The 13,201-nt window shown below is 34.1% G+C and overlaps 1 protein-coding gene across 1 annotated transcript; it reads left to right on the top strand.

Annotated features, from left to right (window-relative positions):
* Positions 1 to 760: 760 nt before the first annotated feature.
* LOC133321052 (uncharacterized) lies at positions 761 to 13,165 on the top strand (the record flags this gene model as incomplete). The annotated part of the gene is made up of 16 exons (XM_061530152.1): positions 761 to 862; positions 2,101 to 2,150; positions 2,237 to 2,432; positions 3,925 to 4,104; positions 4,171 to 5,062; positions 5,127 to 5,261; positions 7,312 to 7,523; positions 7,875 to 7,946; positions 8,018 to 8,349; positions 8,409 to 8,589; positions 8,658 to 8,717; positions 8,788 to 8,967; positions 11,817 to 12,136; positions 12,203 to 12,350; positions 12,563 to 12,739; positions 13,105 to 13,165. Coding segments are annotated over exons 1-16 (3,235 nt in total), but the record flags the coding sequence as incomplete, so codon positions are not given.
* Positions 13,166 to 13,201: the final 36 nt, after the last annotated feature.

Below are 13,201 nucleotides of genomic sequence, written 5' to 3'. Positions count from 1 at the left end.
CTTCAGAACATAATATCATTTTTTGATAAATCAAACAAATATTATACAAATTTTCAATTTTATTATAGTTATGAAAGTTATCCCCAAAAACATATGATTTCTAACCCTTATTGAACAACCCTGAAATTAAATAACAGCTGTTCTGTTAAACGTTCTATTGCTTATGGCTGTAGGTTAACAGCTTTGCACTGTTGCTATTTGTACAAGAAGTGGTGGATATTGCAGCAGTACGTGAGTGTAAGTACGTCTGTGAGTGTGTGTACTAGAGAAAGTGTTCATCTAAAGTCCTAAAGGAAAAAAAGTGTAAGTGAAAAGAAATCATGTGAAAAATAAAAAAATTAATAAAAATACTTAAGGAAATGAAATAATTTTTATAAAAATTAAATATTTGGATTGAGTAGAAATGGAAAACAGTAAAGATAGAATGAATTTTGTAAAATAACAATGGATTTTTGTGAAAATAAAAATCGAAAAAAGGACAAAGGCCATTGTTCTTTTGTGAAAATTCCGATAGAGAATTTTTTCGCCTACAATAAAAATGAAAATTTCAAATAACAAAGGAAATTTTTTGAATGGAAATAAAATTTCCATTACTTACAAAATGAATGTATTGACAAAAGTTTATCGATTTTCCATTCTTTTAATGCAACTTAGTGCTAAAATGTCAGAGGATTCCCTTTGAAAAAATATCCTGCGGAAAAAAGGTCTATACAAGTGTGGTAGTGAAATACTCGCCCCCCTCTCACATCGCTGTATGTATCTCGCCCACTCTATTTATTATTCATGTTAAGACAGTTGCAGCAGAAGAAGCAGAAGCAGAGCTATGGCAGCTGTTGAACATACCTTTCACGGTACATGGGAGGTGAGTTTCGATGTTTTCAAAACAATGAAAACAAAAACACAACAGAACAGAACAATGTTTTGTTCCTTTGCAAAAGGGAATAAAACAAAAAAAGCAAAACAAACAAAGTATAAAATATACCCAGTTGTTCAAAAAATATCAATTGTCTGTTGATATATGGTTATATAACTAGTTACTTGGAGTTCTAGTTTCTTTATACCCCAAAAAGGGACACAAAATTGAATGTTGAATTTATTTGTCGATTGAAAAAGTTGTCTAGGTATATCATTCCAATTCAGTAGTTACTGGTAATGAAAAGGGTAATGAATCGAGTATGAATATAAAAAAAACAGAAGAATTGTTCTGTCATTTTGTTTAGACTTTTTAGAAAATTTCGGAATTTTAAAAGCAAAAATCAAATAGAAATGTGTTTTCCGTAAAAAAAAATAAAATTTCAATATTCAAATAAAATACAGATGATAAATCGAAGGTAGGTTTTTTGTAACACAATATAGATCAATGTAATCCTTATACAGGCTTCATTTCCAGATTTCAAAAGCCCCCACAGATTGACAGATTCTTCAAATTAAATATATTCCTAAAGAAGTATTGACATGCCTTCTGTGAAGAGGAAGAGTTGTCGCTCCGTAGAGATCCTCAACGCATAACTAAATGCTCAAGGGGTATACTGTCGATTTTCTATAGGTAAGTTTTCTCTAACAAAAAAAGCTTTATGTAGGACTTCTAACTTCAAATGTTCCTAAATCGTTTATTTCAGATAAATATATTTAGCCAGGGAGACATATTTGAAAAGCACTCGGCCGTCAAAAGAATCGTGAACTATGGACTTTCAGATGGATCAAACAATATATATGTATACAATACTCTGTTATAACAAATATTTTTGTACAGAATAAATTGTAATTTTTCAAACTGATATACATCTAATTTTCTATACATAAGTAACTACGCATTTTATTTATAGTTTGTATCTACCCAAGTAACTGACTATAAAACACTAGTCAAATATACAATCATTTTTTACTACCGAAATGACTGTATACTGGTAACGCAGGCAGGGGACAGTTGACTTCCCCAATGACATACCCATGTTAAATTCACCAGTCTAGGGCATGAAGAGGTAACTAGTGGTGGTTACAGGTAATTAGTAAAATAACCAGTTCATAACCAGTTACTCGAACTACTGGGTATCGAAAAGAAGAATTATTTCAATGTATGTGTGTCTCTGTGTGTTTCAGATTGTTTCCTGTACATTTGAAGGCAAAAAAGAAATATCCGGTTTAGAAGGGTATGTTGTGATATTGACATTTAATTCTCTATGTGAATGTGTGTGAGTGCAAAATAATCAATATTTATTTTTTTTTATTTCGATAGGATAAAATTCCGTTTGGATGATACCAGTGATATAACGTGGTATAATGATTTGGTTAGCCCCTTACCGGAATCGAAAGACTGCGGCAGTTGTTGTGATTCGGCCAGTGTTTTGTTTAGCTGTGAAACCTTTGAAGTCAATGAGCAGAATCCCCGGTTGATATTTGGTGCTTTTGCCGGTCATAGTATTGAGTTTAATGTAAGTTTCAGAAAAAAAATCAGAACATAAAGGGACCAAGACGCAGATTTTTTAAAGAATATTTTTATGGATCAAGACTGCCGCAAGACGTAGATTTTTTAAAGAATATTTTTAGGGACCAAGACGGTCACAAGACATGGGCTTTTTAAAGAATATTATTAGGGACCAAGACGGCCAAAACACGTGGCTTATTTAAGAATATTTTTAGGGACTAGTCCTGCCACATGACGTATATTTTTTTAAGGATTTTTTGGAGGACCATTAGAGCCACAAGGCGTAGATTTTTTAAAGAATTTTTTGGGAGGACCATTAGAGCCACAAGGCGTAGATTTTTTAAAGAATTTTTTGGGAGGACCATTAGAGCCACAAGTCGAAGATTTTTTAAAGAATTTTTTTGGAGGACCATTAGAGCCACAAGGCGTAGATTTTTTAAAGAATTTTTTGGAGGACCATTAGAGCCACAAGGCGTAGATTTTTTAAAGAATTTTTTGGAGGACCATTAGAGCCACAAGGCGTAGATTTTTTAAATAATTTTTTGGAGGACCATTAGAGCCATAAGGCGTAGATTTTTTAAATAATTTTATGGAGGACCATTAGATCCACAAGATGTAGGTTTTTTAAAGAATTTTTTGGAGGACCATTAGAGCCACAAGGCGTAGATTTTTTAAAGAATTTTTTGGAGGACCATTAGAGCTACTAAGCGTGGATTTTTAAAGATTTTTTGGAGGACCATTAGAGCTACCAAGCGTGGATTTTTAAAGATTTTTTTGGAGGACCATAACAGCCACAAGGCGTAGATTTTTTAAAGATTTTTTTGGAGGACCATTAGAGCTACCAAGCGTGGATTTTTTAAAGATTTTTTTGGAGGACCATTACAGCCATAAGGCGTAGATTTTTTAAAGATTTTTTTGGAGGACCATTACAGCCATAAGGCGTAGATTTTTTAAAGATTTTTTTGGAAGACCATTACAGCCACAAGGCGTAGATTTTTTTAAAGAATTTTTTGGAGGACCATTAGAGCCACAATGCATAGATTTTTTAAAGAATTTTTTTGGAGGACCATTACAGCCACAAGGCGTAGATTTTTTTAAAGAATTTTTTGGAGGACCATTAGAGCCACAATGCATAGATTTTTTAAAGAATTTTTTTGGAGGACCATTAGAGCCACAGGGGGTAGATTTTTTAAAGAATCTTTTGGAGGACCATTAGAGCCACAATGCGTAGATTTTTTAAAGAATTTTTTGGAGGACCATTAGAGCCACAAGTCGTAGAGTTTTTAAAGAATTTTTTTTGGAAGACGTTTAGACCCACAAGGCGTACATTTTTAAAACCATTTTTGGAGGACAATTAGAGCCACAAGGCGTAGATTTTTAAAGAATTTTTTGCAGGACCATTAGAGCCACAAGGAGAAGATTTATTTTAGGATAATTTATCAAAGAAATTTGTTTAAGGAATATTGAAACCAAATTATTAATTTAATTTATTATTCTAGACTACAACATTATGCCCCTCGGATACCCTGATACTCTACTGTGAAAATTGGTATGCCGTAGAATGTAAGCGTTTGAAAGAAGGACAAGCCGCTGGACAGGAAAAAGAATTTTCATTCGGCGAAGCACTACAAGAATCATATTTCACCGATGTCATAATCAAAAGTTCAGATGGATGTGAAGTAAGTCCCTCATAAATTTCCCGATTTCAGTAGGCTTCAATTAAATTCCTTTTTTCCCCATTTCAGTACCATGTCCACGCAGCCATTTTACGCCTGAACGGCTTCGATTGCAGTATGTGTGTCCATCATAATAGCACCATATCCATACCTCAGGCTGTGTGTCGTACCCAAGATAGTTTAATGCCAGCAAAGCCGAAAGAAAATGCCAGCCTTCCGAATTCGCCGAATCCCATTAAAATATCCGTTACTTTACCTAGCACGGGCAGCAATCAAACCGCATCATCATCGCTGGATGATCATCAGAAATCGTTACCCCGCCTCAATTTATCGCCCATCTATTTGCAACCACCCACAGAGTATAGTGTCAATAGTAGTACAACAACAACAACTGGAATTAAATCGCAGCAACAACAACATCATCACCAACATCTCTCTTCCTCATTTAATTGCCTATCGACAACGACTACGAATAAATCTCAACAGAATGGTAGTAGTCAAAATCTCTTAAATATCGATGGTGGTAATGGTATGCGTCGTTTTCCACCCACCTCACATTCCGACTCACATCTGGAAGCGCATAAACTACAACCACAACCGAAAAATATTTTCAATTTTTGTCAAGATCTGATGATGCAACAAACTTCGGAGGTATGCAGCTCAAGTGGTTGTAATACCCGAAGACCACCATTATCACCATTTCGTGCACGTAGCCCATCACCTTTTCCCAGTTCTATGGATACACCACCCTCTTCGCCTTTAACTCCCGTTGCAGTACTCTATGACTTGCCGGCATTTTTGCTGACACCGATTTTACATTGGCTCTACACGGAATCACTGATGCCCGATATGAGCGAAGATGTTTGCGAGAAACTTATCAATTTCGCTGAAGCCCAACCATCGCTAATGAAGTTGGCCGAACCGGCTAAGAAATATTTGAAAATGATCAAGCTGAAGAAGTGTAAGTCCAAAAGGGACAATATGTAATTAGTAGGGAAATTATTGATATGCATCTTTCTTTTCAGTTGTGGTCAATATCATCATGGATCTGCATAGCATCTTAAATCGTGTCATACAAACCATAAATCCTGTAACAATATCACATGAACCCGCCTTACTTTATGCCACATTTAAGGATAGTTTAAGAGAATGCTCTATAGGTGAGTTATTTGATTATATTTGATCTTGATGGTAGGATGTGAATGATACTGATCCTCGTACTATTATTTTGTATGCGGATTTTTAAAGAATATTTTTTCGACCTTGAGAAGTGATTTTTTAAGATTATTTCTAGGAACTAAAAGGGCCAAGGAGTGTGTATTTTTTAAATAAATGTTTTTAGGAGAAATCCATTCCTTGTGGATTATTTTTAGGAACTTTTAGGTGCACAAAACGTGGATCTTTTTAACCCTACGGTCAATAACCAAAAAAGTATACGTAGATCAATAACCGTGGTACATTTGTACCTACATTTGTACCATCTAGATAAGATCCGTATAGACTAATTTAAAACAAATGAACCTCACGATAGTCCAATTTCTTAATAAGTTACAGAGCTATCTTTGGATGGGTACAAATGTACCACGGTTATGGATCTACGTAGGCGTAGATTTTTTGAAGAATATTTTCAGAAATCAAGAGGATCACAAGGCGTAGATGTTTAAAGAATATTTTCAGAAATCAAGAGGATCACAAGGCGTAGATGTTTAAAGAATATTTTCAGAAATCAAAAGGATCACAAGGCGTAGATTTTTAAAGAATATTTTTAGAAATCAAGAGGATCACAAGGCGTAGATTTTTAAAGAATATTTTCAGAAATATTGTTAGGAACTAAGAGGGCCACAAGGCGTGGATAAAAAATATTTTTGGAGAACCAATAGAGCCTCATGGCGTGAATTTTTTTAAAAAAAAATATTTTTGAAGAAGCACTACAGCCACAAGGCGAGGATTTTTTAAAAAATATTTTTTAAGGACCACTAGAGCCACAAGGAGTGGATTTTTTTAAAAAATATTTTTTAAGGACCACTAGAGCCACAAGGAGTGGATTTTTTTAAAAAAATTTTTTAAGGACCACTAGAGCCACAAGGAGTGGATTTTCTTAAAAAATATTTTTTAAGGTCCATTAGAGCCACAAGGCGTGGATTTAAAAAAATATATTTTTAGAAGGTCCAAGGGTGGATTTTTAAAAAAAACATTTTAAGGAATATTTAAAAAATATATTCTGAAATATTTTAATAAAATATTTTAAGGAATATTAAAAAAAATATTTTCTTAAATATTTTTAAAAAAATATTTTAAGAAACTATTAGGGTCACAGGAGAGGATTTAAAATTAAATATTTATGAACGACCACTAGAGCCACAAGTCGTATATTTTTTTATAAAGGGCGTATATTTTTTATAAAATCTATTTAAAAGACCATTAGAGCCACAAGTCTTTACTAGAACCTGAGTTTTTTCATATTTTTTAGGAGTTGCGATGGTTAACAATGATTTTGCGAATTTTTAAAATTACTATTAGGGAACTATGAGAGATTTTTTAAAGAACTTGAGGGAAAAAACGTAACTAATGCCCTTTTGGGTGAAAAATGTCTCGAAGAGGTTATTAAGACATTGGACTACGTGAAGTAAAATTTTTAATCGATTGAGCCATGCCGTCTGTCTATTACTTGTAGAATTTTTGGTATTGAAATCTGAAAGCCCCATTAATTTAATATTCTGATTTTATTTATTTGCGAAGATTCACCAGCATTTTTGAACAGACTGCCGTGGTTGTAAAAGCTCTACGCAGTTAATTGTTAATGTAGGTTCATGTTTCAACATGGGCCTTTGGTTTAGGACCTAGTCATACTAAAATAAATCTTATCGACAAATTTGTCAATGTAGATCTACACCCTACACCCCAGGTACGCATTGAAAAATCTATGTGCAAAAACTTATGACTATTGGACAACGTTAATACAATTCAGGCAGTCGAATCGGCTATAATATATATTGGTATGGCCAAGGCTAGAAAATCTCTGTGTGAAAAATTATAAAATTGGCTTCAACGTATGTTTTTGGATTCTGAATGGGTTCCTACCAAATATTATTATCGGTCCTTTTTACCCGATTTTTTTTATCCAGATGTAGGGCACTATGTTGTTTTCTAAAAAATTCTTCATATTTTAATATATATTTTCCTAATATTATATTCTTCTTTTTTTTCTAGGATGTGCCAAAATTTTACAATTTTGCAATATATTTATTAAGGATGCCGCCGACATAGCCCGCTATCAAAAGAATGAAATTATCAAATATGTACGGACACGAATACCGATATTTATGTCACAACTGCATCAGCTGTTGCGTAACATTTTGAATGTATTTTTAAGTCTAACGCCTGATGAAAAAGATGAATTAGCTAATTACTTAGTACCTGAGGTAAGAAGAAAATGATGGATATAAATTGCCTTCAAAAAGCAAAATATTAAAACGCCAGCTCCGAAATTTGAATTTTCGAAGATAGAAACTACTAGTAAAAGATTTTTCCAAAACGGACTTGACAAATTCGCTTTTTCCCCAAAACTGAAGACACCGATGAAGGGAAAACGTTTTGCTACGATAAAGAACATTTTTTGGATCAGATCTTGTACGTTGTTAGTTGATAAGTCCATATTGGAAATCTCTTCAATTTCATTTTGGGCGTAAATTAAATAGTTTTCAAATTTTTATATTTATTAAATTTTTGTTTTCAAATTTTAATATTTTTTAAATATTTCTGCCCTTTTTCAGATTGAAAAAACTTTATTGATTTTAACTAGTGTGATAGAAGAAATCAAAAATTCTTTAGAGAAAATGTGTAAAGTAAGTCTGCACGAACTTCGTCCTATAGTCACTTCCCATTATCGCTTATATATCCCATTTTCCCTTCACAGGACTTAAAATGCTCACATTTAGATTTATCAATGAAATATGCCACAGATGATGCTGTTGCTATGCAAATACAAAATAATACCTTTATAACGGCAAATAATCCTATGGATGAGTCTTCGACGGTCACAACACTGTTTAGTCAGCCCCCATTGTCGCCAAGGCCACGCAGAGGACCACCTATAGGTTTAACATTGTATGACAACCCAACGGATAAGCAACGTTTAATGAGTGCCGAAAATGATTTGAAATTTGTTCTCTATATGTATGAAGTGCGTAAGATGCGCGATATTTATGGACGAATATCGGCGGCCTTGGATATAATACGGGATAAAAAGTATGCGACAATTTTCGGTTTAATGAATAGGAAGTTATTAAATTATGTTTGTTTTTAAGGACAACCTATTGTGAAATGGATTTCCTAAGTAAACGCAGTACCATCAATCAAAATCTAGAACAATTAATTGTGGATATTCCCACGTATATATTGATAATGGAAAATCTGGCAGATCGTTTGGAAGAGAAACTGGGCTGGAAGGAATTTAAATTCTGTTTTAAATTGGCAACGTCACAAATTGTAAGTTGATTCACATGAATTAAATACAGTATAACCTTATAATGATATCTTTCAATTCGTTTTTACAGAATGGGGTAATAGTGAAAATATTTGATCATAAATCTGCATTAAAGGATGCCATGAGTCAGGTATTCATAAATGGATTCTTTAAAATCGCATCGATATTAATTATGTTTTTTATATTGTTTTTTTTTTAAGATTTGCAAATTAGTGCAAAAACAGGAATTCACACACACCCTTATAGAGCTGGGCCTTCTAGAGCCATCAAATATTCTGGAGAGTGAATTGAAAACATTACAAAGTGAAGATACATTTGAGCTGACTTTGGATCCATTGGTAATGGAACGTACACATGATTATGACTACAATAGTGTCAAGGTAAGTGTGACACATAACCATAACTGAGATTTTTCAATATGAAGAACATTGAATATGAAGAACAAATATTATTTTATTTAAAAACTTGTCGTTGACAGTTTTTAATGACAAAATTGCCTTTTTCCATATTCAGTGATATTTAAGGCCCAAGAATTTGAGAGCAACGAGTTTTTGGAGAGTGACATATCTATGCCGAAAATGATAAATATGTTTGACATAGCCCCCATATAAATGTCCCCCTGTGTCTCAATATGGCTGTGATTTGAAGATGATATCAATGTTTTTTGGAAGTCGAAGTTCTCCCATCGAAATGCCTTTTCCGGGTTCTAAAGGTCCGGGTTCTAAAGGTCCCGTTTCCGTATTTTAGATGCTTTATTTTAAATTTTCGATACCCTCCACATGGTGAAAGGCGCATGTCCTTAGAAATACCCTCCTCCAAAATGTGAAGTGTCATTCCGATTGCAACTCCCGTTTGTTGAAATCGCGATAGAGATCGCAACATTTAAGAAAGAGCTCTGAAATTTTGCAAAAACACTGATAGTACTCCAAACATGCTTCGGAATGTACGATTTGGGCCAACTTCATAATGCCTCTCTCATAGAAATTGATCCTCCCTAGATACCAATTTTTTATCATTAAAGACATTTTGCAATGCAAGACAGTATGGAGGATGCATTAAAACTTCCCAACCAAGCTCCCGAAGTTTCTGACGAGTCACTTAAGATGTGTGTGGCACAGCGTTATCCTGGCGGAACACGACACCTCTCCTGTTGGCCTATTCTGGTCATTTGCTATCTTCAATCGATCCAGTTGTTGACAGTAGAGATCAGAATTTAGCGTTTGGCCACATAGAAGCAACCCATAGTAAATAATCCAGTTCCACCAATTGCATAGCAGAACCTTCCTGTCCGATAGTCCAGGTTTGGCCACCGTTTGAGGTACTTTACCGCTCTTTGACCATGATCGTTTTCACACAGGTTTAACATATGAGCTGCATTTCTCATCTCAAGTCACCATCCGTTTAAGAAATGTGTCTATCTCATTCCGTTTGGCCAAGGCTTCGCAGATGGAAATTCGATCCTTCCTATTTATACCTTTCACCACACTGTGGTGTGCATTTGTTTGTAACATATGTTTGTAACAGTCAAAAGGAAACGAGATAGACACATGGTTCATTTTGAGAATATGCATAGAATCACTTTCTGAGTCGATTTACGCATGTCCGTCTGTTCGTCCATGTATTTTTGTGAACAAAGTACACGTCGCATTTATGATCCGATTTTGGATGAAATTTGTCACAGGTCACTTATTTGGCCTAAGGATGAACCCTATTGAAATTGGAAAATTGGGTTCAAATTTAGATATAGCTCCCATATATATTTTCGTCCGATTTAAAGTAAATGGCCCACCAAAGTCCCTATATATCTCTCGTTTTGCATGAAATTTGGAATAATGAATTAGGTCTAGAATAGTGTGTGTTAAGTTTCCTGAAAATCGGTTCAGATTTAAATATAGCTCCTATATATATTTTCGTCTGATTTAATGTAAATGGTCGACCAAAGTCCCTATATATCTCTCGATTTGCACGAAATTTGGCACAGCGTAATGAAATAGGTCTAGAATGATGTGTGTTAAATTTTCTAAAAATCGGTTCGGATTTAGATTAAGCTCCCATATATATTTTCGTCCGATTTAAAGTAAATGGTGCACCAAAGTCCCTATATATCTCTCGATTTGCACGAAATTTGGCACTGCGTAATGAATTAGGTCTAGAATGATGTGTGTTAAATTTCGGTTCAGATTTAGTTATAGCTCCCATATATATTTTCGTCCGATTTTATGTACATGGTACACCAAAGTCCCTATATATCTTACGATTTGTCCGAAATTTAATATAGTGTACTGAATTGGGTCTATAATGGTGTGTGCTAAGTTTCGTGAAAATCGGTTCTGATTTAGATATAGCTCCCATATATTTTTTCGACCGATTTAATGTAAATGGTTCACCAACGTCGCTATATATATTTCGATTTGCACGGGGCATAGTGTACTGAATTGAGTCTAGAATGATATGTGCTAAGTTTTGTGAAAATCGGTTCAGAATTAGGAATACCTTCCATATATATTTTTGCCCGATTTTAGATAAATGGTACATCAAAGTCTCTATATATCTTTCGATTTGCACGGAATTTGCCACATCGTACTGAATTAGGTCTAGAACGATGTGTGTTAGATTTCGAAAATCGGTTCAGATTTAGATGTAGCTCCCATATATATTTTCGACCGATTTAATGTAAATGGTTCACTAACGTCGCTCTATATACGGAATTTGGCATAGCGTACTGAATTGAGTCTAGAATGATTGTGAAAATCGGTTCAGATTTAGAAATACCTTCCATATATATTTTCGCCCGATTTTAGGTAAATGGTGCACTAAAGTCTCTATATATCTTTCGATGTGCACGGAATTTGGTATAGTGTACGGAATTGGGCCTAGAATGAAGTCTGCTAAGCCTTGTGGATATCGGTTCAGATTTGGATATAACTCCCATATATATTTTCGTCCCACTTTATGTAAATGGTGCAATAGAGTATCTATCATTCGATTTGCACGAAATTTGGTACAGCATACTGAATTAAGTCTATAATGATGTGTGCTAAGTTTCGTGAAAATCGGTTCAGATTTAGATATAGCTCCCATATATATTTTCTTCCGATTTTATGTAAATGGTGCACCAAAGTCCCTACATATCTTTCGATTTGTACGAAAAATTTCTTTTCAATAAATTTTTTATGATTAATGAGATTTTCGTTTAATCTCATACTTCTTTTTTTGACTTCTCTTACAGCTAAATCTAATTCGCCACCTGTGTGAACCTCCCATAGCAGCCAGTAGTAATTTATCCAAAAATGCTTTACGCCTTCTGCACTCTGCTCAATTATCGGATATGGAATTTGAAGTGCATATGTATGCACCACAACAACAGGAAGCACAGCCTGCAGGACTTAATGGGTTAAATAATAAAAATGATATCGATATACAGCTGATGGCATCACATAAATCATCAATACAGGTGCATACTTTTAGGGCGCATCGTGTTATTGTGGCAGCGCGATGTGAATGGTTTAAGAAGGCTCTAATGTCCGGCATGCAAGAGAGTTTGACAAGGTAATTCAGATATTTGCTAATTATAAAATATGGAAAATAAAAAATGTTGCTTTTGTTGTTTTTTAGAAAAATAATTGTCACCGATTGTTCACCGGTCATTTTCCGACGCCTATTGTTGTATCTATATGGTGCACCAATTGACAAGACTGTGGGTCCTGAACATATCTGTGAATTAATGCTATTGGCTGATAAATATTCCATAGATGACTTAAAGGTACTTTTAACTAATATTTCAACTATAATTGAATTGTATTAATAATATATGGTTTGTTCCAGAACCTGCAAGAATGTACAATTTTTTAATACGATAACAAATTTTGCTTTATGATATCGGAAGAAATAGTACAAATTAGTAGATTCTTGCAGTACGGGAACAGAATGATAATAAGCTATAAAATTTTAATAATATTGTTTTCATTTTTTCAGGAATTGTGCGAAAATACTTTAAATTCTCAAATAGATGAACATTCGGTATTATGCCTGTTGGGTATTGCCGATCATTATATGGCCTCGGCATTGAAATCCAAGTGTCTTTCATTTCTATCACAAAATTCACATTTAACAAAGGCTGCTATGTTTAAGGAATTGTCACGGCCGTTGCAAGTAAGTGATGAGTAGTTTTCTTAAAAAAAATATCAGTGGCGTAGAGAAGTGGGGATGTTTTAAAAATGTGTGAAAAACAATTAAAAATGACTTTATTCGATGTAAGTGAAAAATATCAATGAGGTATAAAAGGAGTTGTGCATCATTGCCGAATACATTCAGTTTCTCTTATATTTAATTCTAAGCTTTATTCGAAAACCCATAATATTGGAATTATTTGAAAGTGTTTAATAAGTGAAAATCTTAAAAATACTCATCATATTTATTTATATATTGTAGACATCCCCACAAACAGTTTGTTGCTACGCTCCTGAAAAAAACTATTATTTTACAATTTTGTATATTAATATGTTTCCTTTTTTCAGCTCGAAGTTATGGACCTAATCCATTGGTATGGTCGTGTATCTGAGCCATGGTCAGATACGGGTGACTTGAACCACACAGTCTCCCCGACACAGTCTC

This window comes from Musca vetustissima, unplaced genomic scaffold (genome assembly GCF_032173495.1).
Source record: "Musca vetustissima isolate MV318-11 ecotype Yass unplaced genomic scaffold, APGP_CSIRO_Mvet_v1 utg21852, whole genome shotgun sequence".
Lineage (NCBI taxonomy): Eukaryota > Metazoa > Arthropoda > Insecta > Diptera > Muscidae > Musca > Musca vetustissima.
Note: the sequence above shows the minus strand (reverse complement) of the source record. Positions and strands in the feature narration are given on the sequence as shown.